This window comes from Copadichromis virginalis, linkage group LG8, assembly GCF_057382275.1.
Source record: "Copadichromis virginalis isolate Kocher_CV1m ecotype Utaka linkage group LG8, C_Virginalis_male_GT1.1, whole genome shotgun sequence".
Classification (NCBI taxonomy): domain Eukaryota; kingdom Metazoa; phylum Chordata; class Actinopteri; order Cichliformes; family Cichlidae; genus Copadichromis; species Copadichromis virginalis.
Genome location: NC_140625.1, coordinates 31,114,132 through 31,136,863, shown reverse-complemented (window position 1 = coordinate 31,136,863; position 22,732 = coordinate 31,114,132). Strand labels below are relative to the sequence as shown.

The 22,732-nt window shown below is 42.3% G+C and overlaps 1 protein-coding gene across 5 annotated transcripts; it reads left to right on the top strand.

Moving 5' to 3' along the window:
* Nucleotides 1-759: 759 nt before the first annotated feature.
* On the top strand, nt 760-21,164 carry LOC146704052 (rac GTPase-activating protein 1). 5 transcript variants are annotated; one of them, XM_085467081.1, is made up of 17 exons: nt 760-859; nt 9,021-9,133; nt 9,333-9,535; nt 11,416-11,555; nt 13,247-13,319; nt 13,397-13,450; nt 13,576-13,674; nt 14,258-14,396; nt 15,024-15,154; nt 16,715-16,888; nt 18,449-18,544; nt 18,746-18,944; nt 19,004-19,109; nt 19,405-19,537; nt 20,358-20,466; nt 20,650-20,746; nt 20,971-21,164. In XM_085467081.1, the coding sequence occupies exons 2-17, from the start codon at nt 9,043-9,045 to the stop codon at nt 21,014-21,016; spliced, it is 1,890 nt and encodes a 629-aa protein (XP_085323207.1). In that variant the 5' UTR covers nt 760-859; nt 9,021-9,042; the 3' UTR covers nt 21,017-21,164. The 5 variants fall into 5 exon arrangements, with proteins under 5 accessions (XP_085323207.1, XP_085323205.1, XP_085323204.1 ...); XM_085467079.1 differs by lacking the exon at nt 760-859 and adding an exon at nt 912-1,212 and having other exon boundaries at nt 11,419-11,555; XM_085467078.1 differs by lacking the exon at nt 760-859 and adding an exon at nt 912-1,212.
* Nucleotides 21,165-22,732: the final 1,568 nt, after the last annotated feature.

Below are 22,732 nucleotides of genomic sequence, written 5' to 3'. Positions count from 1 at the left end.
AGTCCCAGAACAACTGCGGAGACACTCCGCCTTGTCAGGAATCCTAAGCTCAAAGACAAGGATAGAGCTTTGCACAATCATTGACTGAGATGAGGCTGGCCCAGCCCATGGTTCCTTCAGTGGGCTGGTTTTAGTCATTATGCAAATGTACTGTTTATACGATTGAAACCTGCAGTCAGCTGAGACTGAAGACGTCGCCTGGATGATGATGAAACGTTTCTCCCACAAAACGCTACGTCCAGATGAACAGAATCAACTTCTGGGGGTTTCTAAAAAAAAGCATTTCCAGACTCCAACACAGCTCTTAGAAGCTGTTGATGAAATCCTGTACTGTGGCATATTTCAGACTTTTGTTTGTTCAGTAAAACTTCAAAGGAGAGGAAAATATTTTGTTACTGGTAACTTTTCTTACATTATTTCTATATCATTATTTAATTCCAGAGGTTTTTAAGTTCTTATAGAGGTTTTAAGAGGTTTTGTAAGTTCAAGTATTTTTTGCACTTGCTGACTTGTAAAAGCCTGAATGACGTTTTTATTTCACCATTCATTAACTGCACAGAGAAGGCATCGTTTAAATATGTTCAGATTTTCTTTAAGCAAATCTAACATGTATTCTGTTTTTTTGTTGTTGTTGTGTTTTATCCATTTTATTTTCGTGCCGTCTTTCGCTGAGCGTTGGGGGGGGACTTGCGGTGAGGTCACGTCCCCGATCGTTCCTGCATAAACCTGCCTTGCAGAGCTAGACAGGTGAGGGCGGGGTTATTGATCAGTGATAAGAAACAGCTGCTGTGACGTCTGTGGCCACGATGTGACTGAAGCCTGTGCACGTGTCCTGGACGTGAAACTCTGCGTCACTCAGGTCAGTGTCTCTGTTTCTGCGCTGTGCACATCGAAAATAATAATGGATTGGATTCATATAGCGCTTTACAACACCACTATTCATTCACTCTCACATTCACACACTGGTGGAGGCAGCTACAGGTGTAGCCACAGCTGCCCTGGGACAGACTGACAGAAGCGAGGCTGCCATACGTTATTTATAAACGTTATTTAACCTGCTGCTTTAATGTCCTGGCCGTCCTCAGGTTGTTTTCACGTGTCTGACAGGAAGGTGACGTCACCTGTCACAAAAATACATAATTAGGGTTAAAACGAAATGTGCAAATCTCGAGTGGAAGAAGACTGGAATCAGCAATTCCGTGTTACTGCACAGTAAGTGTGTGCTCTGATGGCATCGGCTCTTAAAGTGTCAAACACATCCTCCAACCACACACACACACACACACACACACACACTTTGTTTTCAAACTCCATTGCGGTTTATTTCACATTTACTAAAAAATTAAGCAAATACAAGTAAACTGCAATAAATTACAGGTAGTAATAAAATAAACTACTAACTCTTTTACGCTGCGTCTACACCTACACGGGTGTTTTTGAACACGCAGCTGTTTCGTCCACGTAAACGGCCAATCACCGAGAACGGAGATTTTTTTAAAACTCCTTTTTTGCGTTTACGTGTGGATGAGGAATACAGAGTTGGTCACACAACATCAAAGGTATGTGCCTTTTTCCACGTCACGCTGTGGCCACGTTATTGTTTACATGAGATGAATTGCAGAATGGCAGAAAGAGACGAAATACTGTTAATCTGACTGTCTGCAGGTTTACACGCAGTTACTGTCCCTCCATTTAGAAAGGCAGAGGCGTCACGGTGTCATTATTTTATGTGTAGTTGTTTTTTCCTGTGTAATAATATTCAACATTGCTATCAATACATTTTTAAAAAAACGCCTCTCTGTGCAGAATGGGTTCAAAAACATAAACAGCTGTGGGATCCTGTTAGTCTGTGATTTGAACCGGGGGAACAAATCGTGGCAGGATCAGCCTGATGTTATTTGTATCCCGCTGTAACTTTACTGTATAAAGAGCTAACGTCTCCAACATGTCAGGAGCAGTTAGTCATTACAACAAGTGTTTGTGAACTAAAAATCAAGAATATGGGATCCTGTTTGTCTGTGATTTGAAGAGCCCAGCGAAAACCAACCCTGCAGGGAGACCTACCTCGGCACTTGTGCAGGTGAAGCCAAAGGGAAGATTTGCTTCAGCATATTTTCTAGTCTTTGGCCTGGGGCCCAAACCATCAAATACCACCGAATAAAATGTTACACAATGAGTTGGATGCAAAATGTCCACATAATGTGGCTCTTAAATCCACAATAAGGTTTTACAATTCTGAAAATATAAGCATGTAAATATCAAAAATTATAAAAAACACTCAAACAAAATACACAATTTCCATTACAAGTGACATTACCCTCTTACAACATTTACAAATAAATTAAAAACTGCCTAAATAGGCTTTTAGGTGATTTTTAAAATTATGAATAGAAGCCAATTCTCTAATTGCATAAGGCGACTTATTCCACTGAAAAGATGCTTTAAATATAACAGAGTTTTTCAAAAAGTTACTTTTAACTCGAGGAGTTACTAAATTGTGGTTAGTTGAGAATTGTGTAGCATGATTATGTATTTCATCTGGATGCTGCAGCTGAGCATAAAAAAAAAAAAAAAGTGGTGTGTTTACCAGTATTGCTTTCTTTAAAAATACAAGTAAGCCATAGTATAATTTAGCTTGTACAGAAAGCCAAGAAAGTTTATCGTGCATTTTATCAATACTTGTATAATGTGAACACCTTAACACTAATCTGGCCGCCCTATTTTGGACTAACTGTAGTTCAGATCTGTCTTATTAGCTGCTGACCAAATGATTGAGCAGTACTCTAGATGAGATAACACTAGTGCATTAATGACATCTTTCATAATTGAAGAAGTGATATAAAAGGAGCATTTCCTAGCTATAGCTATGCCCTGTCCCATTTTCCTTATAACAGAGTTGATGTGCTGAGACCATGAAAGGTGGTGGTTTATGGTAACACCAAGTAATTTAGTCTGGGTGACCTGTTCTAATACCGATCCAGCTATGGAAAGGTTTAGCTGTGGGCTGTTGACTAAGCGTCCTCTACTTCCTATTAACATGGATTTGGATTTAGACATGTTTAAAATCACGTTGTTTTTACTTATCCAGTCAAATATGTTCAGCAAATCTAGTTGTAACACGCTGGTCAATTCAGAGTAGCTACTGGCTGAATAAAACACAGTGGAGTCATCAGCATACATTACAAGATGAGATTTATCCAGGACGTACGGCAGATCATTCGTGGAGACTGAATAGAGAAGTGGACCGAGGCAGCTGCCTTGGGGTAGAGCACAGTTCATTTCACAGCCCTCAGAGAAATAACCATTATAATAAACCTGTTGCCTTCTTTCAGACAGAAAACTTTCCATCCAGCACAAAGCAGCTGGTGAAAACCCATAACATTGTAGTTGATCTATCAAAAGATCATGATTTATCAAATGCAGCACTAAAATCCAAAAATACCACCCCGGCCAAATTCCCATTATCTAGATATTTATACCAGTTATCTGTTATGTGACTGAGAGCTGAGCTGGTGGAATAACCAGGTTTGTAGGCATGTTGAGCGAGTAACTGATTTTCTGTTAGGTAATGTTGGATTTGATCATAGACGATCCTCTCCATAATTTTACTTAGACCAGTAATCGGTCTGCTATTGACACCATTAAAAACGTCATTCTTGTTTTTAGGGATGGGAATTATTTTCGATTCTTTCCACTGCAATGGAAATGAGCTGCATGCCAAAGATCTATTACATATGTGACATAGGGACACAAACTTGGCTGCAACTTTGAGCAGTTTGCTGTCTGTGTTATCAGAGGATGTATCGTCAGGAAGTGATATCAATAAGCGCTCTACCATCTCAACACTCACTGCCTCAAACTTAAATTGGCTTTGCTTATTATTCACGATAACATCCTGTATAAGTGATAAACTGGGATCGCCTCGGCTCATATTAGATTTTAAATGTGTTATTTTATTGCTGTAGTAATTAAAAACATTATTGGCCTTAGCTTCACTTATAAACGTTCCACCCGTGTAGATGTGAGACACCACCGGAGCAAGATCTCTACCCGTTATATTTAAAACTTCCCACACCTGCTTTCCGTCCTTATCGGCCTCCTTGAGCTTCAGTTGATAATATTCTTTCTTCTTGCACATATTCAGTTTAGTTACTAGATTTCTTAACTCGCGATATCTTGCCCACTCTTGTGGACTGACAGACTTATGTGCTTTTGCTTTATCTCTTTCTGACGTTGCAGCCTTAAATTCATTATCTAGCCAAGTTCTTCTTAACAGTACATCTCCATACGGGGGCATGTTTGTCAGCCAGGTAGCAAACGTTTTCAATAAACATAGATAATGCCATTTCAGGGACACTCTCGAGGCAGGTGTCAGTCCAGTGAATTTCCTTTACGTTGTCTGCATTGAAATTTTTGTATGATCTGTGAAAAATAATCTTTTGTGCAGTTTTCAGTGGTTTCGTTTTCTTGGTCAAACCTACAATATTATGGTCACTATAACCAACTGGAACAAACGATATTAGAGCAATGCTCAGGAACATTTGTATACATATGATCAATACATGATGACCTATGACGGTGTTGACCGTGACCTGGGTGGGAATGTTGACGATCTGAGACGACGGGCAACAAGCCGACGCTGATGAACTTTTTCCCTAAAGGACAAGAAGGAGCTGACCAACTGATAAAGTCTCCTAATAAGATCTTGTCTTTGTTTTCCTCAGTTACTCTTTCCAGCATTTCACAGATTCGTTCTACATACAACATATTGCTACTCGGCGGTCTGTAGCAGCAACCTGCTGATACAGGCCTGCCATAAAGCGGGTGTAACTGAACCCACACAGTTCCCAGGTCGTCAAACATTAAGTCCATACGTAGTTTGCTTTGCTATCATTAATGTATCGGGCTGTTTCTGTCCTTCCTATACAACTTATAACCGTTTATTTCAAATTCATTATTCTCAAAGGCAGCATCTACATGTGTCTCAGAAATAGCCAGCACACTTATCGTATTTGTTGACAACAGTGACTGAATTTCCTGAATCTTATATTTAAGGCTACAAATATTGACATGAGCCACTGAAAAACCTTTACCGGAGAATCCGGGAATAAGTATAAGGTCGGACATTTGCAGACCGATCGATCTCAACAGCTACAAATGGCAACATTGCTGAAGTCTAAATATTAATTCCGGCGTTCTGTGGCCTCGGTTTAACAATTAATTTGTCATATTTCAGGACGGCAATATCACCTGTCTCTGGCCGCTCTCAGCTGTGGTAACAGTTCTTTCCTCTTCTTCCTGATGGACTCTGAAAAATCCTCGTTGATGTAAAGATTGGTACCTTTCAGTTTTTTGGCAGATGAGAAAATTGTTTATCTTTAAATCTTTGTAGTCTGACCACAATCGGCCCGGCTCGTCCATTTTCCTTGTAGGGACGGACTCTGTGAGCGCGTTCAGTTTGAATGCTGTCACTATCCAGGCCCAGCTTGTTCTTCAGCATGTGTCGGACTTTCTCCTCTGATCCTTCCCACGTTTCTGCTTTTTCATCTATTAATCCATCCACCACAATGTTGTTCCTTCTCGATTGATTTTCTAAATGTTCCTCGCGTATGCTGCTGACCGCCGATTCAAACTCTTTTAGTTTGCTTTTATCCCTTTTATGGTCAATTTGGTAAAGTAAATCCGTTGGGCATCTTTCTTTGCCTTTAGACAACAATTATGATGCAAAAGAGCCAAACGGGACAGGCAAAAAAAAAAGTTTGCTTTTAATGCGCCTCTCTTCAGTTTGCAGCTCGGTCACAACCCCATCCATGAATTGCAGGCTGGATTTAACATCCTGTGCATCCCTTAGAATGCTGTCCAACGTTTGTTAGTTCCATCCATGATTAATTGGACAAATGTCTTAAAGTTATCTTGCTGTTGGTGAATCAGATCTTTGTAAAAGTCCCGTTGCTGTTCCAGCATAGCGTTCAGCGTGCTAACACTGACATAGCTGTCATCTTCTGCCGGTAGCGCCTTAACGGCCTTCGGGGCCATATCGACCAGATCGTTTTGCCCCCCCACCCGTGAAGATCGCTTCGTGTACAATGGAGTTCACAAAAACGACTTCTGCCGACGAGCTGCGGGCCAGCCCAAGCCTAGCAGCAGTTATGACAGTTACCAGCTGTCAGCTACTTAGAAAAGGATCCTGGTGTCATTTGTCTCTCAGAAACAGTTCATAACTTCAACTCATTCATGTCACCTAAAAGGTAAACCTGTTTCTCCATCACAGCTCTGATGATTCAGTAAGGACATCTCCTGGTTTCATCTTCATGTTTCCCTCTCACCACATATCCAAACCAACATCATGACCAGCAGCTTTACAGCTGTGGCTCCAGCAAACATCAGCTGATACTAGAAATTAATATTAAATAAATTCTAACAACAGCTGATCAAGCTTAAACGTGCTGCTGTTGTTTAGCGCAACATCCGCTGGTTTCCTCTTTCTGGCAAAGTGGGAGATAAACAAACAAGAGAGAAAAGCCGATCAGCTGATCATTGATCAGGTTCATGATTGAAGTAGAAAGAGGAGAGGGAGGGGGGAGAATGAGAGAAGAAGAGGCAGCTGTGCAGCGTAACGACAGAATAACTCCAGCTTTGTGCCTTTTTTCCATTGTAGCTGAAGTCCGGGACAAACTGCGTCTCTTCTCAGCTCAACACGAAACGTGTAATATTTCCTCTGAATGAGGGACCATTCCATTTTTTAAGGAGCCGTTGGAAACTCTACTAACTAACCTCATGAATAAAATAAAGTTCACTATCAGTAACATCATAGCAACCACCCAGCTGTATAGAAACTCCGTCATGCTAGCTAGCACCTCTTACCTGAAGTTCAGTTCACCTGATACTCGGACCGGGGGCCGCCTCGGGTCCCTCCTCCTCCTGCCTCCCCTTCCCTCATCCACCTGTTGCCTCTGTGGAAGCTTCGCCATAGCCACCACCAGAGATGGGCAGTAACGTGTTACTTGTAATGCGTTACTGTAATCTGATTACTTTTTCAAGTAACGAGTAAAGTAAGGGATTACTATTGCAAAAACGGTAATTAGATTACCGTTACTTTCCCGTAGGAACGCTGCGTTACTGCGTTACTAAAACTGTGATTTTTTTTGCGAGAATGTCTCACGACAGTGACGTAAGCGAGTGCGACGTTAGTGACAACAGCTGTGTGCAGATCAACAATGGATCATATATCGAGTGCAGAGAGAGTATGAGCGTGCAGCGTTTAAAGCGTGGAAGTACTGACCTTACTTTGAGTTTGATTCCATAAAAAGTGACAAAAACATTAGTGTCCGCTGTGCGTGGGAAGAAAACTTCTTTTTACAGCGAAAAAACCCCTAAACTTCCAACAAGCACCGAGTAGCTACGACTGATGGGAAACTCACAGAGACACTCGCGGATTCTTCCACTGACCGCTGCACACCTGCACCAGGGTAAACCTCCGCCTACCCCACTCCTGCTTTACAGGTGAAAATAGAGCAACAGGACCGCTGAGTCTTTGACTTTATTTATTTTCTGCTGTGTTTTACTTGCATCTATTTGAAAGACTGAGTGTAAACACAAAAAATATTTTATTTTATGAGCTGGAATGTGCAGAAAATAGGTTTAAATGTTAAACTAATTTCTTCAAGTCAGAGAATGTTGCAGATAATTAAATCTTTGCTTGATGCATAAAGTTAAAAGATTAAAACTAATAAAACAAGTTTTAAAAAGAGACTTTTCCATCTGATTACATTTTGTATGATGGATTATGCAGAAAAAGTAGAATTGGGCTGAAAGATCTATCGCTTTATCACCTACTCAGGTTGTAAATCGTGTTTTTAAAGAGTAACTAAGTAATTAATTACTTTTGAAAATAAGTAATCAGTAAAGTAACGGGATTACTTTTTGGGGGAGGTAATCAGTAATTAGTTACTGATTACTTTTTCAAGTAACTTGACCAGCACTGGCCACCACCAAACAACTGAGTTATTTTTACACATCTGCCAGCATCTGGCCAATCCACCACCTCTCATTGTTCATGCCGTTACAAAGAAAATAAGTCATCAGCCCACCGGGCAAATGCCCGGTATGCCCGATGGCCAGTCCAGCTATGTTAACCTATGTTTTGCCGAAAAATAGTTTTCTGCGGTGCCGTCTTTCGTGCTTGGCTCCTCCTACCTTTGCTAACATGATGCTCATAGTGCAGAAGCCAATGCTGCATTCACTTACACTCTGATATCTGAGCTTCACTATGAAAACATAATCATACATTTGATATTTCATAGATTTTAATCGTTTTAGCTTCAGGGTGGCACCTGGGGTAGCCAGTGTGGTTGGGGAGGTGGCCTGTGGCCCCCCCCAGGCCACCCTGCTGGACACGTCACTGCTTCTTAGATGGGATGGCTCATGCTACCTGGTTACAAAAATAGAGTAAAATCGATAAATGGGTAAAGAATATCTTTTTCTTTTTTAAATTAATCGCATTTCATGAAATTCTTTTAGCTGACAGAAATAATACAACGCATCAGATTTCTGGTAAGATGCTTCAGTCAGATTCACTGACTGTGTTCAGCACTGATGATGTGTTGTTGTTGTTGTTATACACCAGCAGTTGATGGCAAAAGTCAACAACACACCTGTAAAATCAACACAACAACGTGCTGCTTCAGCGACACCAACCCATGTTTTGTTTTGGAGTGGTATACTGAAGCAGAGGTAATCAGTGACACTGAGCGAGCTCAGGCCCACTGCTTCATCATAAAGAAGTATGGAGTTCAAAGCGTCAGTGTGGGAGGTGATCTGAGGTTTGATTCCATCCATCGTGTCCATCATCAGTGTTTGCTGCTTTTCATGTTGTTTTCTTGTGCTCGGGTTTCTGGGAAAGGTGTCAGTGGGACTTGCTGTAAAATAAGCAAGGGTTCAAGACTTTGCTGTGACCTCCCCTTCTCTGGGAGCTCTGGGCTCTCTTACTGCTGCGTTACAGCTACCGCCCTCTCTGACAGGTGGAGGCACATCCGGTCGTTGATGGCGGAGTCTCGGGTCATTGTGGAGGAGCTGCTGGCTCTGTGTCTCCAGAGGATCACTATGGAGGAAAACAGCATACGCACTGAGCAGGGTGAGAACAACACTCGACACCAATCAGCTGTCAGTAGATCACATGACATAACCCCTAAACTCACCTCATTCGTGGATAAATCTGCATGTGGGCGCTCTCTGCTGACCTCTGACCTGTTTTTATATAAAATGCCAAACTAAAATTCGACAGGTAAGACGGGTTTGGTAGTTACACACTTTTAATCGGTCTGCTCTCCCAGAGACAATCGAGCTGGTGAAAAACTTCGAGGAGGTCAGAAAGAAGTGGCTGCACGCCGAGCTGGAGCTGAAGAAGTACAAAGAGCTGCTGGTGAAGTCGGACGTGGCCAAAGCCGCTCTGGAAGTGAAGCTGAAACACGCCCGCAATCAGCTGGACGTTGAGATGAAGAAACGCTACAAGGTGGAGGCCGACTACCAATACCTGGTGAGGCAAGACCTCAAGGTTGGAGGTGGAAATCACGGCTGGCAGGTTTACATGTTTCTGATTCGTGTTTCATGTAACATGGGGACGTTTCTGCAGCTGTTGGATCAGTTGTTGTTTTGGAGCTAGTTCACTGTCTGAGCAGTTAAACCATGTTAATGCGCTCTGAGAACACCAAGAGCTTCTTTGGCACTGACAGAAAAACACACAGCGCAGTCAGCCGACACACAATCTTGTCTTCTGCCGCATAATGCTGCATTTTACTAAAACTCAGAGCAGCAATGACCTTAACCCCGGTTGCTTTTTCTCAGTAGTTTACACACAGAGCCACTTCTCTCTGCTAAATCCAGAAGATACACGTGAAATGCCATGAAAGTTTGAATCCCGTGTAAGTGCATTAGATTATGCCTGAATCTTAATTAAATGGGGATATTAAAAATAAAAAGCCCATGTGTCACAGTAACCTGAGTTTGAATCCTCAGAGCTCTTTGCAGTGATTTCTTTCAGCAGAGGTGTTTCTTGAATCAGAGCAGGGGTGATTCTAGGATCAGAGCTTTGGGGGTGCTGAGCATCAGGAGAGCTGCCCACCCAGGCAAGATAAACTTTACTCGTCACGATGAGACGTCTTCCCCGTCTCTGTCAGTCCCTGCATCCCTAAATGCCTCCAGTTGTCCCAAATTCCCTCTGACTGTCTCCTTGGTGCATTTAAACCCCTGTTCCTCCCTGTCCTCGTCGTCTGCTGTCTTCGTCTCTGTTATCAGTCATCATAATGTTACCATCTCTGTGCAAGTCTGCAAATTTCTTTATTCTTAAATCCATCAAGCCTCTCTGTGCCTGGGTCCTCGTCACAAAACATGACATCACTGTCTTGTACATTTAAACACAATTTAATCCCACATTTGTGAAAGAAAAGAGAACTTTTTCTGAAAAGTCTGTAACAAAACCATAGAATCTGATCAAGCTTATTGGAATAAAAAGATTGGAATAAAAACAAAAAATACATATCCTAACCTTAATTACTGGGGAGAATAATGAATGATGCTCACAGTGAGTAAAAAGTAAACTGAGTGCATTTTTTGGACAGAGATTCACTTTTAATGTGTGTTTAATATAAAACAGATGGGAAAAAAAACTCCCAAAACAGAATAAATTATTACAAAATATTATATAGAGATATCTATATCATCTAATAAAAGATATAAATACTAAAACACTGATCCAACATTATCCTTTATTGATGGATCATTTGATTTTACACATTTACCTGAATGTGGCTCCTTTTTTGGAAAAAACTTCCTTACATCCATTATGAACCTGGCTGTCTCTCTGCACACACACACACACACACACACACACACACACACACACACACACCAGGAGTGATAAGGTTAATGGGCATCCAGTTAGTTAGTTGGTATCCATTTCAAACAGGACAGTGGTAACAACAGCAGGCTACGGACAATTTTATGTTTTAGATTTTAAACAGGCTGTATACATTTCAATGTTAGCAACAGGGCGGTGAAATGTCGCTGATTTTACTACAGAGCAGGACGGATTGTAGGGCAGCAAACATCGTCGGAAAACACGTTTCAGCACTGCAGGTTACCTGGTGTAATGTTTTTCAGCCAAAAAGAAACATGGCTCTGATTCAGCACCCCCAAAAATGGACTCAAATGGCCCCTGAATCAAAGCATATTTATCCTCCGTCAGCCTCTCGTTGATCTACACTGCCTCGCTGTTTTCAGACTGAAACACAGTAAAATGAGTGCACCATGGTTTATTTCGTTTGTAGGCCTTCATCACTCTCTCCCTCATCAGGTCTGTTTATAATGAGCTGTTCAGCCTGTGGGGGGAGCTCACAGACTTCTGTCCTGTGCTTCCAGCAGAGGCAGATGCAGCTAATGTGCGACATCCTCGTCCACGACACGAAATCCAGCGCCTGTCTGAACGATGAGCAGAAGTCTCTCTTGGCCACGTTTGAGCACAAAGGGGGGAACATGACACTGCAGAGGAGCACCAGACGGTGAGGTGGCGGCCAATCACGGTCCTTGCTGACGAGTCCGACACTGGTGAAAGTGTTTTCCAGGTTTACAAGTTAAATCGTTGTTGAAATGAATCTAATGATAAAACATCAAGACTGTATAAAGAAGATGGAAGCAGCTACTGTGACATCACCCCCGATTCATGAAGCCCACTTAAAAGAAAAAACATAAACAACAAACAACAAAACCCCTTTTTGAAACTAGATTAAACATGCTGTGGGTACACCTGAGGGCACCTGTACGCTCACACGGCAATCACAGGTAGCCCCGCCCATAATCTGCCTCCTGCTCCTCTCTGACTTTAACAGGACCATGATATCAACAATCTCAATTAGAGATGGACCGAGCCGATATTATGTATCGTGTCGGTCTGATACTGACCTAAATCACTGGATCGGATAGCGGAGAGAAATAAAAAATGTAATCGATCCATTAAATATCAAAACGTCCCACACGGGTAACTCTGCTCATAACCGTAGCTCGTCGCAGCAGTGTGGTCACGTGATAGAGCAGCTGTGTGTGTTTGTAGCCTCAAACCAGCATTTCATCTCCGAGGAAGTGTTTGTAAAGCATTCCCACGTTAAGCTTAAACACCGATATATGGAGCGTCTCTCTCTCTCTCTCTCTCTCTCTCTCTCTCTCTCTCTCTCTCTCTCTCTCTCTCTCTCTCTCTCTCTCTCTCTCTCTTCCCCCCCCCCCTGCTGCTACTTTGAAACTGATCGTCTCTCTTGTTTGTTTTTGCAGCAGAAAGAGGAAACCAGGGGGGCCGATAGGGCATGAACAGGGAAAAGGGGGCACAAAGACATACTCTTCTTTCTTATTCTCATTTAAAATGTCGAGCTTTTAATAAATAATTATCTGACACCCAAAGTTTTAATTTGATGTAAAATGTATAGAAGTCCATCACTGTATATAGTAACTGTTAAGTCTGATATACCCTAGTAAGCTGTACTACTTTTTCCTTTGGGAACCATCTGTGCAGTCTGCAGTTTTGTTGAAGAAAGATGTTGAATCTATTTAATTATTCTTGAAAAATAATTTATTTCTGTGCATTTTTTTTCACACTGCATCAAATTAAAGTTGATTACATCGATTAAGCATCATGAGGTGGGGGGTGGGGGGGTTCACTATGTTTTTTTTTTTTTTTTGTTTTGTTTTGTTTTTTTGTTTGTTTTTTTTGCTGGGAGTTTGCAGCCCTGTTAGCTAGGTTGTTTAATATTTCTGCTAAGTACTCTTTAAAATACCAGAGTAGGGAGGCTGGAGCAGGTTTAAGTTTATTAGATTGATCAGTTTTGCTGAACTATGAAATATTTTGGGTGCAGTGTGTTTTTCACACACAGGTATAACAGGATAGCTTCAGTGTTTGTACTGTGTTTTTAAACTTGAGTATGAACTTATGCAAAATGCAGCAAGATATTTAAAAAACAGTTTTATTGATTAAAAAACACTATATCAGATATCAGACATAAAAAAGTGGTATCGTGCCATCTCTAATCTCAATCAGACCTTAAAGCAGGAAAGAGTTTACTGAGCTCAGGGACCAGTAATAAGGTCAGAGCTGCCACCTGCTGGGCATTAGAGAGAATGCAGGTTAAAGAAGCAGAGTCCTCTGTAAAGTCTGTTTGAAACGGAGTGAAGACTTTTCACTAAAGATGATAAAACTCTTTGTCAGGTTGCCTGTGATCGATGAGTCGTCCTTCCTGTCTCACTCTGACATCAGCTACGATCGCACCGACGACGATGTGGTACGAACATTAACCCGACACGTGCACCATGCCTGCAGTGTAAGAACACTTTAACGTTCTTTGTCATGGTGTTTCAGGATTTGGACACAACTGTGATCCAACCGCTGAGGTCTCGAGCGAGAGAGAGGAGGGTAACACGTTGTCCTATATTTACTTATTTGTTCATCCATCAGATTTTGCGTGGAAACATTTCGCCGGTGGTGCAGGGTGCAGCCTCTGCTCCCCTGGCTTTCTGATGATATGCTGTTCTCCACAGCGTTCCTCGATGGGTCTGCCTGTTGGTGCTACGGTCAGGAAACGAAGCAGAGGCAGGAACTTGTCAGCAGAGCTTCTGGAGAGGAAAACTGTGGAGAAGGTGAACCGACTGAGATGTTATGTTCTCACTTGACCTCGCCTTGTTAGTACTCGGCTGGGCCTTGTCTTAATTCTTTATGGGGCAGATTAACAAAGAGCTGGGAGGAACATGGCAGAGATATATGATTAGAAATTACAATTGGCTAGCTGCCGGGACAGGTGGGTCTTCTGTCTCTGTAAACTCGGAGATGGTTGGTGGAAAAATCCCAGCAGATCAGCAGTTTCTGAAATGCAGACCAACAACAATTTAAGTTCAGACTCACTTAACTCACTTTCTGTTCTGAATGATTCACTGCTGTGTGATTGTTAATGCAAGTATCTGATTAACCAATCAGCTGAACAGTTGTACCTAATGAAGTGGCTGGTGATTTGCCATGTTTATTATAAATCTACCACAACAAAGTCATTAATGAACCAAAGAATTAACTGCTTAAAGTTCTGTTTGTTCCTGCTGTACCTGAACGTTTCTGATGCCTCCACTGACTCAAACTATGAAAGTCGTCCTGATAGCCTCTGCAGAGGAACCGCCATAAAACATGTTTCTAAAGGCTCTCCTGTGGCTCTGATTCTTTGAACTTACTCAGGAGGTGGAGACCGTTGTGAAGGCCTCCATCATTTCTAATGACACTGGAGGCCAGGTCCACATGGTGCTGGGAATCACTCAGGAAACCTCCGAAAACTCTCCCCAGACTATCACCCAGGAGTGTAGCGTCTCAGCAGGAGGTCAGCTCTACATTCAAGATATAAGATGTTTATTGTCACGTTCGCAGAGCGAATTCTTACTTTGCAGATTCGATTCACACAACTAAAAGAAGGTAATAATAAGTAAAACAGTGCTTTGTAGATCTTGTAGCTTATATGTGGGTGTAAACAAAATTGAAAGTGCAAGTAGTTTCAGCATTCAGTCATAATATATACAGAGCATGCAATATTAAGGTGTCTGTGCAGTCTTAAACACAACCCAGTTTGTAGCACCAAAGCAGTCCTGAAGCACCGAATCATACTCTTCACTCCAAACTTTAGTAATTTTACTTACTGGGGGGCTCGTTTGAGGGGCTGCCTGTATGCTGGATGGATAGATATTTAATTCATTTCAGCTTCATGTCCAAATGTGTCCAGACCAGTGACGGATTAATGACAAGACCTCTGCTTTTAAAGAATGAGGATCTACCAGGTTCACTACAGTTGGACTGCTTTGGACATCATGCTTTAGACGACCGATCAGAGAATCAGTCAGAGGAGTTCTGAGTTTCTCTTTTAGCCTCTTTTTTTTTTTTGTTTGTTTGTTTCTTTTAATCTGTTGCTGTCAGAACAGGTGAGAAAACCCGTGTTTTGCACTCTGTCCTTCAGGCCAGACCTCGGTGTGGTTTCCCTGCAATGACTCGGTCCCCGGTCCTGAGGGTGAAGCTCTGGTCGAGGAGAAAGTCGGGAACATTGGCAGAGACCAGAAAGCCTCCAAACACACCTTTGTGTCAAAGACGGTACGACGAGCGTTGGGCCATTTACTTTTTTGTGGAAGTAACTGAGTTAGTAACTTGGTTATGGTAATATAAAAGTAACATTTGCGTTACTTTGAAAAAATGTTTACTATACTTGACTATATACATTTTAGTATGTTCAGTAGTTTATTATAAAACTGAATACATTGAAATAAATGAACTTACCAGAAGGAAGTAACAGGAAACACAATCTAAACTGTTCAAATGTCACTGTGACGATATTATAGACACAGACTGGATATCATGTAACTGGTGTGGAATTATTTCCACATGTTGTAATAATAGAACGATAAAAAAACAACCTTTTTTATATTTATTCCACGTCAGCAGGCTGCACCTGGCTATGTAATAAGTGTACAATAAAACTTTTATGCTTTTTGAGCAAATTAAATAAGCCAAATCGTCACAACGTCAGATCGTCGTGGCTGAACAAGTGTTCCACACTAAAGTGATTTCAGTGTAATACTGAAACAAATAGGTTCACTGTATAACAAAACTAAGGAATCAAAATGTAACATCCATGGCTGTCTTTGACAATCCATCTCAAGTCACATGAGTGCTGTTCTCACGGTAGAGTCGTATTAGAGTTTCCTGTTTTAATGTCCTCTGCTTATATTCAAATATAAAGCATTCTTATTGGCCACATCCATCCAACCATCCACTGTAGATAAAGCAGCATGTTCTTGATGACATACCTGCCGCTCAGGCTGTTTTAATTCCGTCCGTGTCACAGATGTTTGTGGAGGAGAGAAATCAAGCTTGGATGGTGTCACCTTGTTATTCTCCGAGCTCGTGTTAGCCTCATCGGGGTTTGGGCTGCGCCTGCTAGCATCACCATCGCCCTCATTCTTGGCAACTAGTTTTGTTGAAGCATGTGATGTATCATGAGATTCAAATTGCTTACACATTCTTACAGTTTCTTGCCTTTTTATTTAGACAGAAAAGTGATGTCTGTACTTCCACTTAAATGCTTCCTTTGAATTGTTGTTTATGTGCTCACTGTCCATATCTGTTTGTACGTGAATGGTAAATGGCCTGTATTTGTATAGCGCTTTTACTAGTCCCCCAAAGCGCTTTACACACCCAGTCATCCACCCATTCACACACTGGTGGAGGCAGCTACAGGTGTAGCCACAGCTGCCCTGGGGCAGACTGACAGAAGCGAGGCTGCCATATCGCGCCATCGGCCCCTCTGGCCAACACCAGCAGGCGGTAGGTGAAGTGTCTTGCCCAAGGACACAACGACCGAGACTGTCCAAGCCGGGGCTCCAACCGGCAACCTTCCGATTACAAGGCAAACTCCAACTCTTGAGCCACGATCGCCCCACACCTAAGTTTAAGTTGGCTGGTTTACCATGGCTACTGTACTCTTTCTCAGCCAATCAGCAGCACTCGTGCCCACGCTGCATTTTCATGTTGGTAACAGCATTGCAACAATAGGGTAATGCCGATATTCCCATCATGGGGTGCAACCTCCTTGATGTTTACATTCAAGCTGCTCCGACATCACCTCTGATGGAGTAACGTGTCATTTCCCTCCAGGTGATCCGGCCGGAGACCTGCACGCCGTGTGGGAAGAGGATCCGCTTTGGTAAGATGGTGGTGAAGTGCAGGAACTGTCGCGTGGTTGCTCATCCGGAGTGCCGACAGAAGTTCGCTGATGGCTGCACAGCCTTCAATGCCACGGCAGGAAGTACAACTCAAACGGCAGCTAAGGTGTGAGCTGGAGGGAGGGGCTTCACTGTGACATCATAATATGCATCACAATAAACCTGCGGCAGTCATTTCAGTTGGTTGTGTTCATGGACGACAGGGCGACTTTAGTGAGCTGGTTTAGTTTCCGTCTGTTTTGCTCGTCACTCGATTACTGTTGTATGTTTGGACATTTCTAGAAAAAAAGGTTCCTGGTGCAGGACTGTTTAAACCTTCGTCATAAATTGATAATTAAATGCACAACTCTGAAAGGCCAGTAGATCCCATCTTGAAATTGAACAGCTATTTTATTTTCAGGGATGGCTCTTTAACTGCTCAGGTGAAATACAATTCAGTTTTATTTACACGGCGCAAAATCACAACAGTTGCCTCAAGACTCCTTATATCGTACAATGATACAGAAAACAATCGGACGACGCCTTGTGAGCAAACGCTTGGGGACAGTGGGAAGGAAAAACTTCCATCAGAACCGGGCTCAGGGAGGGGAGGCGATCTACTGCGACAGGTTGGGGGTGAGGAACAGAGGTGAAACAGCTGGACAACAGCTGTGTAATTGAAAGCCTGCGCTTGTACAGCCCCAAGACTTTTAGATCAGTTTGAAATCAGGAAAAACCCGTTGGGCTGGATTGTAGATATTTTAACAAATGGGTCACAAAGACTTAGAATGAATGGGGGTTCAGTCTGACCCAGTGTTCTCCTCCACAGGTTCTCCCCAAGGGTGCGTCTTATCGCCCTTATTATTCACTCTCTATACAAACACGAGTCATCATTAAACATGCAGGTGACTCTGTTATTGTCAGCTTACTGAAAGAGGGTGAAACTGGCTACGGTCCAGTCATTGATGGCTTTGTTCAGTGGTGGGAGGAGTCTTATCTCCAATGAACATATTTAAAACTAAAGATGAAGTTATTGATTTTAAGAAACAAAAGAATGGGCACGGAGTCACTTTAATTAAAGGTCAGCAAGTCAAGTTCAATCATATAAAAATCTTGGGACCATAATCAATGAAAAACTGAACAAAATTGCGAATCAGTTTGTAAAAAGGGTCACCAGCTCCTTTATTGCCTCAGGAAACGTGCTCATTTGACACTGACTGAAAAATGTTAACTTTGATATTTTCATGAATGATAAGACATTCTCAGTCAGTTTTATCCTTTTGTTTGATGGCACGGTTCAGTCAGACCTCTGTCACAGAGAAAAACTCGCTGAATCAGTGAGACGGTCCAGTCGTCTGATAGGTGAGCCACAGTCTCCCTGTACTCTAAGCAGGTACAGAGGATCAAGCCTTAAAAATGGTTCCCATCCTCTACGGGGTGAATTTCAGCTTCTTTCCTCAGGACGGAGGTTTTCATTTCCAAGATGCAGGACAAAGCGTTATAAAAACAGCTTTGTCCGTGTTGCTGTCACTGAATTAAATAAGAACTGTTTTTCGATTTGAAATGTTTAAAGTACTATAGTCAGGTTTTTATTAGGTATGTGTGTTTTTGAAGGGATGCCAAATGCTATCTTTTTTTTCCGTAAAGCAAATTTAGCTATGGGTATAAATAAAGTAACCTTGTTCAGGACTCGTTGGAGGACTTTGCTCCTCAGACTCATCCCAGAGTGCCTCAGCTGATTGTGGACTGCGTGGCCGAAATCGAGAGGAGGGGCCTGCAGGAGGTGAGCCGTTACGGTTTTGATCATTTGGGTTTATGGATGTATCAATAATAAAGACAGCTGTTTGTTCTGATACTCTGGGAATACATGAGGGTTGGATCCTCCTGTAGTAGAGGGCTGTGCATGCAAGGATGTGGATAAAGAAAACTTCCTGGAGTCCTGTCCCCAGCATGCACTTCCTGTATGTCTAACCTGTGTCTGCAGAGAGGCCTGTACAGAGTTCCTGGAGGTGAGCGTCTGGTAAAGGAGCTCAGAGACTGCTTCCTTCAGGGGAAATCTGCTCTGATGCTCAGTAAAGTCCAAGATGTCCATGTGGTCTGCGGACTGCTGAAAGACTTCCTGAGGAAGCTGAATGAACCTATGATCACCTTCAGACTGCACAGGACCTTTATGGAGGCTTCAGGTATGTTCAGACCTTTAAATTCCAGAGCTGAGACAGCGCCTAATGTCACGTCTTTTCAGAGCTGACTGATGAAGACAACTGCTCAGCTACCATGTATCAGGCCATAGCAGAGCTGCCAAAGGCCAACAGGGACACCCTTGCCTTCCTCATGATTCATTTACACAAGTAAGTCCTTCCACGAAGTCTCCACACAGAATTCGAGTACACCTGAAGAGCTGCAGATGAGCACTTTGGGATTTTAAGGCTTTTTCTTTCTGAGCTTTGGTGCTTTCTGGGTCCTTTTTCAGAAGGTGGTCACCTCAAGGCAGCTGTTGTGACCTAATGTAATATAAATAAATCACCAAAGTAAAGTAAGTGTGTGTGTGTGTGTGTGTGTGTGTGTGTGTGTGTGTGTGTGTGTGTGTGTGTGTGTATTTCTCTTTTTTTTTTTTTTTTATTTAAACTGCTCTTAATGTTTGAGGGTGATGAGGAGTCCTCAGTGCCAGATGGACCAGAATAACTTGTCCCGGGTGTTCGGCCCAACCATTGTGGGTCACGGGATGCCTGAGCCATCACCCAGCACCATCTTGAGAGACACCAACACTCAGCTGAAGGTCAGCCTCTCTAATTATCCAGACCGGAAGGCGGGGGGGGGGGGGGGGGATAATCGAGTTGAATTTTGGATAATGGTTGGTTTCAGTCACGATAAAGTACAGACTGAACCGGTCACTGCTAGCATTTGATATCTGACCTCGTAGCTGCTATATAGTCAGAAAAAGTTTCAGTAACCCTAACCCTGTTGCCCCCCCCCCCCCGGCTCTTCAGGCCTGACACAGTCTCAGTCGGCGGCTCTGCTCCGGACTTTACAGTCTGCACAGTTAGCGACCTGCCCACTCCTGAACACCTTCACTACGTGCTCTGACCCAGCTCTGCATCCACCTGTGATCCGTTCGGTCCAGCAGTGATGTCGTCCATTCTGCCTTGATTTAAGCTTTCGTATCACAGTTTGTGCATGTGTTCAGGCCCCACTATGATGGGCGCGTAGCCAGATTACGATCCTGTAAAACAGGAGAGAAAGTGAACACAGGCGACACGCTGCCTGGTCAGTCTTGCCAGAATGGAAAACTCAGTTCCCAAAGCACGCTGCTGCCCCCTACTGTCCACAGTGTTATACACTCTCCTGGCAACAGGGAACTTACATGACATTGTGGATTTAAATTACACCAATAAACCAGCAAAATAAAACATGCATAATAATCTCCATATATCACAACACTTAACTCACAATTGTGACCACATTTCTGTGTGGATCACACATGCAATGTGAAAAGTGTTTCTAGGTAACACTGCTTTCAAATGTCTTTATAGTATTAATTTCTCTATCCTCTGCATCTTCAGAGTTCATTTTGAGTGCTCTCGTTGCTCTCACTGCAGGTTGTCTGCCGCCTGTTGTCCCTCCCTGAAGATTACTGGAGGCGTATCCTCATTGGCCAAATCCCCCCCTCTTCCTCCACCAGTAAGATGGGCCAGAGTGAAGGGCAAGGTGAGTGTGCACCTTTTTTAATTTTTCGGGAAACCCGAGGCCTGTTTAACCATCGCTGTGAATCGTCCGACTGCCTCAGCCTCCTTTGTTTTCTTTCACAGTGTAACTGGACCTCTTAATACAAAGAAGGAAGCACTGAACCTTGTTTTTGTTTTTTAATATATATAAATATTTTCCTCTCAGGTCGTTTCTTCCAGCCGCTGACATCTCCAGAGTTAAACAGTTACCAAGCTACAACAGGAAGATCTGTGAGAGGGCGAGTCAGGAACCGGGCCAATGCGTAAGACCACGCCGCGTTAACGCAACATCCACAAACTCTTGAGCAAATACTGAGGAAGATCATGGGGCTGATGCGTATTAGTAAAATTAACTTTAGTTCTAAGACTGGGAGAATTTCTGGGTTTTAGTTTTCCCAGTATAAGTGCAGCCCTTTAATGCAAGTTAAAGATATTAGCGTTGTTGTTTCAGTTCTCTCATGTCATGGTTTGTTTGTTTTGTCCTCAGAGGTCGACCAGAGCCAGCGAGGAAATTCTTCACGTCGCCCAGCTGACAGATGTTGAACCTCTAACCTGTTTGAGCACACACTAATGCTGGACCTTGGCCTGATGATCATTTTTATAGATTTCATGCTAACCACATGAAGTTTGTTATCGAGGCACTTTAAAAAATTACAAGTTGGAATAAAATGTGATGTCCTATTCTTTGCTGTGACTTTCATTTCATTTGAAACCGTTGATCTCCTTCCTGTCGAGATCAGCCCTTTTGGTTTTTTACTTCCTGGACACCTTTTTCTCCTTTCCTTCCTAGTCTCTGGGTTTCACATGAAGTTCGTTGATAATGACCCAGTAAACAAAGGGTCTGTTCTGAACAGAGATGGGCAGTAACGCGTTACTTGTGTATATATATTTTTTTCTTTGTTTCTGCAGGTGATGCTGACCCTCAGCTGTGCAAGAACTGATGTCTTCAAACATTAAACATAAGAAAAATTGCATTGACTGTCAATCATCTTGGTTTTAGATGTTGCAGTGTGCTGCTAACTCTACGGACAGTGAACCAAATCTTCTAAATACAATAATGTTCACTGAATAATGGGTATTATGGCCTGTAAATAAATGCAGCAGGATAACTGGGTGCCAAAATTCTACTGCTAGTGAGCTGAAAATGCATTCCTGTGTCTAAGCCGCTCCCCAAGTAACACAAAAACATTGCTGGCATGAGTAAACCCATCATATGTTCCTACATCAGGTTTCTTACAACTGTGTATTGAACAGTAAGAAGAAAGTCGAGTTAGTTTTGTTCACCATTTTTTCTGATTTGGTGAACATGAATTTCCTGAATAACCCATAACTATCTCGCTGGCTGACGAACCTTGCCAACCCGCTATCTGCAACCACAACACTCAAGTTTGAGCTGAGCTAACATTAGCTGGTTTTGTTGATGCTGTAAGGCTTCAGATGTGCAACCGTAAATGTCCTATGAATTTTTAGCACAACATTAGCATAGCTGTAGGATTTAGATATACCGATATGAGGTATATTTTCAATGCAAACTCAGTGCTATATTGATCATTCATTTTTTCCATAATTAACCTCTGTGCTCATGTTTTAATTCAACAGTCCAGTGTTTGGACTGTCACTTCATCTTTGTTGGTGTAACCCTCTGAACAAAATGTTCAAAAAGCAAGTCTTGCAACTCCACAGCCATCTGAAATGCCTGGAAGGACTTAAAATGTTGGTTTTTGAAACATAATCTAAATTAAGTTTAAGTGTTCATTAAAACATAAGAATTGTGCGTTCAGAATCATAGGTCATATCTATGGAGGCTTGTTTCCTGTACTGGGAAAAAACAAAAGTATAAGTCAGAAATGTTTTTTAAAAATAGCTTTTATGTTATCTTAGATTTTCAATTTATCCCAATATTTCATTTTTAAGTATATAAACAATATAAGATTAGGTTGACAACCTGTTCCCCTTGGAGGGTTACACTCATTTGCTCCCAACTGTTCAGTAGATAGGTAAAACACTTCCAAGTTGCAAGCTAAATGCAGGTTTTACCAGGTGTGGTTAATCACTGTAATTGCAACTGCACCAATATAAAGCGAACAGCAACCACACACCAGTTAAAGCACAAACCTGCAGCGCCCTCATGTTTTTCATCCCAACTTGCTGTAGATGAGTCGTGCTGCTTTTTGAGTCAGACATGGGGCTCAAGCTTGTTTTGAAGTGAGTAGTGAAATTTAATGCTGTCTGATTTAGTAGTTTATCTA